This window comes from Amborella trichopoda, chromosome 13 (assembly GCF_054954075.1).
Source record: "Amborella trichopoda isolate Santa Cruz 75 chromosome 13, AtrichopodaSantaCruz75HAP2 v2.0, whole genome shotgun sequence".
In the NCBI taxonomy this organism is placed as follows: Eukaryota; Viridiplantae; Streptophyta; class Magnoliopsida; order Amborellales; family Amborellaceae; genus Amborella; species Amborella trichopoda.
The window spans coordinates 7,038,882-7,044,881 of record NC_142348.1 but is presented as its reverse complement, the minus strand read 5'-3'; the positions used below and the strand labels follow the sequence as shown (position 1 = coordinate 7,044,881).

Genomic DNA, 6,000 nt, shown 5'->3' with positions numbered 1-6,000 from the left:
ACTTTTATTTGGAAAAGGACAATTTACATTTGCATGTGGATAAGCAGGTCCCACTATATAAAATTGGGTTGCGAAAGTCTAAATTAAAAGTTATAAACTTTATAATAACGGTGACATCCTATTATTATTCATTTAGCCTCATACATACGACAGTCGAAGATAATTGTGACTCCATTTACCCTCATACATACGACAGTCGAAGATAATTGTGACTCCATTTACCCTCACTCAGTCGATATAACACAAACATACAACTTTTTTAAAAGGAAATATTACTGCTTAGATTTTGTAACCAAGCCTACTTAAAACGGTTGTTTGGCTGGCCTGATAAACAAACAGGTTTCATCCAAATCTTCAGTTTTGGCTTTTCTTAGACCTAGAAGAGGATCATATTTCGGAGTATTAAGAACCTGGGTTTTGAATGAAAAGAAACTTGATTGTTATTATACTTACATGGGTTCAAACACCAAAAATAGAGCTTGGAGATACGCTTATCCAAGCTAACCATTGATTCAGATTGGATTCGGTAGGTATTCGGCTGATCCCCTAACGGATTTAGTAAGGCTCATTTACTTGGCTGGGCTCGGCTCTTGGCCCTGCCCAAGCCAGGTTAGTCATGTGAGTCTGAGTGGACTTGCCCCAACAGGGTCCAAGCCAAAAAAAAAAAGGGTTTAAATTTTTAAAAAGGAAGATGTGAAGCTAGTCAAAAGTGAAAAAAAAATAGAAAAAATCAAAATACTCGCATTAAAGTCCAATTAGGATGAAAAAAATATATGAAAGATGGATTTGGAAAAAAAATTGATTTATTGCTAGAAACGTTTGAAAAAATCCAAAATAAATAAATTGATTTGTTTATATAAGGTTGCAACCTTAAAATATAAAATTAAAGGTGCATCTCAAATCCATCATAAAAGATTTAAAGTCTGCGAAATAGTATATCTGAACTGTTTAATTTCAAAATTTTTTATGTGTTGATAGATCTACTTGATTTGAAATATTTTTAGAGCTTAAAAATTTATAATTCGAAATGAAAATAGATTCTCAAGTCAAGAATTTTTTACCTCAAAATTACATCTATTATAAAATTTGGCGATGTCCCTTAATTGGATTGTTCAAGGTTCAGACAAATCACCAACATAGCATCAAAATATAAATTACATTGATTTTACAAAAATATAATTTATATATCATACACAAGAACTCGACTTGGTGAGAGTCCCATTTCTTAGCAAAGTTCTAAAACCTAGGAATCAGCCCCAAACCCTAAATCTCACCTGTAAAAGGGCCATCCATTGTTGACTTCTTCTTGTTTTGTGGGAAGACTCGAAACTGATTTTGGTTACTTTTTGAGATTTCTGGTTTACAATGCTGCTTTTTTTTGAAGGGAGATTATTCATTTTATTTCTTTTTTCTTCCACTCACATGAATACTCTGTCTCTCTCTGCAACCTCTTTAGCTTCTCTGTGTCTACTTTTTCACAAGAACTTGGTAATGTAGGCAACCACACAAGACCAGTAGCCACCATGAAACCTCTCACTCTCTCTCTTCCCCTTCTTTCTCTCTCACTCATCACTCTCTCTCTACATCTCCTGGCTCCCACCTTGGCTCAAAAATGCCACCCTGATGATGTAGCAGGTCTGTTAGGATTCAAAGCCCTGATTAAGGAGGACCCATCCTCTATGCTTTCTTCATGGAAACCCAACACTGATTGCTGCAAATGGGATGGAATCACTTGCTCTTCATTGTCTTCAATGAACAGAGTCACGGCTCTGAGCCTCTATGGCCAAGAAGACGACCCCAAGAGCTTTTTATCAGGCCCCATCTCATTTTCTCTCTCTAAACTTACTTACCTCAATGGGATTTATCTCGTTAATCTCAGAAAAATTACAGGTGCTTTCCCCTCTCTTCTGTTCAAACTCCCCAACATCAACTATGTGTACATAGAGAATTGTGAACTACATGGCGCTTTGCCGGAAAATATAGGCCAATTATTTGGACTAGAGGCTCTCAGTTTCTGTGGAAATAAGTTTTCGGGCCCAATTCCGAACTCCATATCCAATCTGACCAAGCTTACCCAGCTCAAATTTGGCCGGAATTCACTTTCCGGTGAAATACCGGCTGGAATCCAGCGACTGAAGTCTCTGCGGATCCTAAACCTCGAACATAACATGCTTCGTGGCCCGATTCCTGATCTCTCTGGTTTAACAGAGCTTCTTTACCTGGAACTCTCTCACAATCGACTTATCGGCAAGATTCCGGCGACTATTTCCGTCCATGCTCCATTGGTGCAGTTTCTTGAGTTAGGGCACAACTTGCTTACTGGCTCGATCCCGAGCTTTTTAGGCAACTTCCAGAAGCTTGATACCCTAGATCTTTCAAGTAACTACCTCACTGGACCAGTACCTCAGAGCTTCAAAAACCTCACCAAAATTTTCAACCTCGACCTCTCGGAAAACCTCCTGGTGGATCCATTTCCGGCCATGAAAGTTAAAGGAATCGAATCTCTGAAACTCTCACATAATCGCTTCCATCTCGGAAAAATTCCAGATTGGGTCACCAGTTCTCCAATTATTTACTCCCTAGGGCTTGCTGGATGTGGGATCAAGATGCAATTCGAAGAATGGAAGCCAAAAGATACTTATTTCTACGATTATATCGATCTTTCCGGCAATGAAATCACTGGAAATCCTGCTGCTCTGCTCAATAGAACCGAATTTTTGGTGGGTTTTAATGTTTCAAGCAATAAACTGAGCTTTGATTTAGGTAAGGTTAATTGGCCAAAGACTCTGAGGGATTTGGATATGTCCAGAAACATGGCTAAGGGGAAAATTCCGGCAAGTTTTGCAGGATTAAGCGGGCTGAATGTGAGTTATAATCACCTTTGTGGTTTGATTCCGGCGACTAAGTTTCCTGCTTCTTCGTTCTTGGGGAATGATTGCCTCTGTGGAAAGCCTCTTCCTCCTTGCCGGAAATAATTTCCCGGCGACCCGTTGCAACCTTTAAATAAGGACGCGCTGCTTCCCATGTCTATGTATTTTCCTAGTTTTCCAGGACGTGATTTTTATCGAGATCCTAAATCAGAAAATGGATTCGGATCTCTAAATTTTTTGGTCATTCACTCATTACTTATATTGTATACTTGCTCCCTTTGAGATCCTATTCGATGATTGACAATCTCAGATCCACTTAAGCATGTTGGATGATTGTTTTGTTTTGGATGAGCTTTGCACAAGGCCTAGGCTTTATGAAAACAAAATAAAACCTCACCTCAAATCCTTGTCCAAAAAGCACTTTCGGGGACATAAATCTCTATGGCTCCAAAATCGATTTCCAACGCTGGCAATAAAATTTGAAACTAAAAAAATGGTATAGATCTTGCGGATTTGTGAATATTTATTTTTAAGGCAAAATAGACATTGAGATAATTTGATATGATATATATTGTTTTTAGGGGGGGTGCGGTTTTTATGACCTTGCAATCTTAAACAATATGGCGCACCTCCAAATTTTATCATAACATGTAATTTTGATGTAAAATGTTTTTAGGATTATTTTAAAAATCTATTTTCATATCTAATTATAAAATTTTAATTTTAAAAAATAGTTAAAATTAAGTAGATCTATAGACATATGAAATCTTAAAAATGGACAATCTAGATATTATATTGCAAGACATATTATTTATGGGACTCAAAATCTTTTTTTTTTTTTTTTTTCATATTCATATATCTAGATGTCTAGATGATCAATTAGAAGGTTTTTTAACATTAAAACAAACTTTTCCAATGGATTTTTGAGGTGCATCATTATTTCTACAATTTAATGTTGAACCTTATATAAACTTTTTCTTTTATAGAGCTTGAAATCCTAAATTTTTTTACAACCATAATGTTCAAGTGGAGATGACCAATGTAAAGGTATTTCAATGCTCGACTTGCAATTTACGAACGAGTTAGTGAAGTGAGAATTTACGATGTAAAGGTTTTCCAATGCTTGACTTGCAATTTAAGAATGAGTTAATGAGATGAGAATTTACTTCTTTTGATAGAACTGCAGCCCTATCATACTATTTGCCTTTTTTTTTTTCCAGCAAGGTTAACTAGAACATTGCATGTTAATTTTCAAAATAAAAATTTAAGCTTTGAATACTTTAAAACATAACACTCAAAACAGGAGTACTTCAAAACACTTGGAGACCATCTAACTAAAATTTTCACAACCATAATGTTCGAGTCCAGATGATCAATGTAAAAGTTTTCCAATACTTGACTTGCAATTTACTATGACTTCATGAGGTGGGAATTTACTTATTTTGATAGGACTGCAAACTTGAACAATGCAATTTAATTTTTCAACAAAAAAAAAAATTAAGCTCCGAGTACTTCAAACCATAACAATCAAAACAAGAGTACCTCAAAACAGAGACCCCCTAAAAATTAGGTGGTCTCTATTCAATGTTCAATCTTGTAAAGATATCACCCAATTTAGTCAGTAGAAAAGTGTTTTGATGAGTCTGGGGATGCATGGATCCCTTTCACCAACTAAACGCCCATCTTTAATATGGAGGGCTATAAAGAAAGCCAAATCAAATTGATTTTGTAAAAAAAAATTCAAAATATTATCGGTCTCAAATTTTAAAAATTTACTTAGTTTTACATATTCTTGATTCTTATGTTTTAGATTACAAAGCTCTAAAAATTTGGATCCAAAATATCTATATCAACATGATTCGCGAAAACCGGATCCTTAGTTAATACATTAAACGGGCTACTCCAAAATTAAACATGTCACCTAGATTGAGTTTCAAATTCCGTTATCTCTAAATGTGCCCATTCTCTCTCTCTCTCTCTCTCTCTCTCTCTCTCACTCCATTCTCCCTTCAAATATGATCTCTCTGTCTTTCTAATGTTATCATTTATCTCTCTCAGTTATTTTTTTTTATTGTATCCTTTCTCTTTCTATATCTACCTCATCTCTAATGTAGTCATTTATCTCTCTAAGTTATTTGATAACAGGAAGTGTCTTCCTGGAAGTTTAGAACTTCTTAATACTGTTCAGGTTTCGTGTTTGATAAAAAAATTGAACTTCAAACAAAACTTCAAAGAACTATTCAAGTTCCAATCTTGCTTTAAAAAAAACGTTCCAACCCAAGAGTTGGAACTTAAACTTGGAATTTTTTTTTTATGAACCCCGCCATATAATAAAAGAAATATAAAATACACTATATTATATATTATACTATGTTATATATATTATATTTATGTAATATAAGATATATATATATAATACGGTATATCATATATAATAGTATGTTATAAATATTAGATATAAACTACGAACTTAACTTCCAAAGGAGGTTGTCAAACACAGAAACCATGAACTTTTTAGTCAACTTCTTATTTACCATTCTTAAAGAACTTTTAACTTACAGTTCATAAACTTGCTTTTAGTTATCAAACATGTCCTAACCGTGTCTTTTCTCTCTCCTAAAATCCTTACTCTCCCAATCTCATCTATTTTTTTATGTGAATCCTAGAAGCATGATCATTGTGAAGGTTTGTTAGATCAATGTGAAGCCTATCTCTATATTGGAGAACTTCCAAACACATCGTCAAACAGCAACTTCGGAATTTGCATATATCCATTTTAAGGGAATTAGAACTTCCAGTGATTGTATGGAGACTTTAGTTGGGAGAAAATTGGGAGAAGGAAAAGGATGAGGTTGGAGTCCTAGTGAGAGGAAGGTAAAAGAAAGTGGTTTAGATAGTGAATTAAAAATTAATAAAAAAGAAGAAAGAAACAGAGATGTAACAGCGGCATCCCGTGTCCACTTTCCCTGCTCAGGGATAAAATCAGCACCATTAAAAGTGCAGTAGGGCGGAGCTTACAAAATATTTTTCCATCTATTCTTTGTCCTTGTGACAACTATCTAGGGTTTGTTTGGATGCATTCGTTATCATTAATAATTCACTATTTTAATCAAGTTAATTATGATAATAA

The 6,000-nt window shown here is 34.8% G+C and overlaps 1 protein-coding gene across 1 annotated transcript; it reads left to right on the top strand.

Moving 5' to 3' along the window:
* On the top strand, window positions 1-3,193 carry LOC18423918 (uncharacterized). Its single transcript, XM_006828534.4, has one exon. It carries the CDS (start codon window positions 1,524-1,526, stop codon window positions 2,973-2,975), a length of 1,452 nt encoding a protein of 483 aa, XP_006828597.1. The 5' UTR covers window positions 1-1,523; the 3' UTR covers window positions 2,976-3,193.
* The last annotated feature ends 2,807 nt before the right edge of the window (window positions 3,194-6,000 follow it).

Excerpts from the sequence above, each read along its gene's own strand:
- LOC18423918 (XM_006828534.4), top strand. The coding sequence starts at position 1,524 with ATGAAACCTCTCACTCTCTCTCTTCCCCTTCTTTCTCTCTCACTCATC.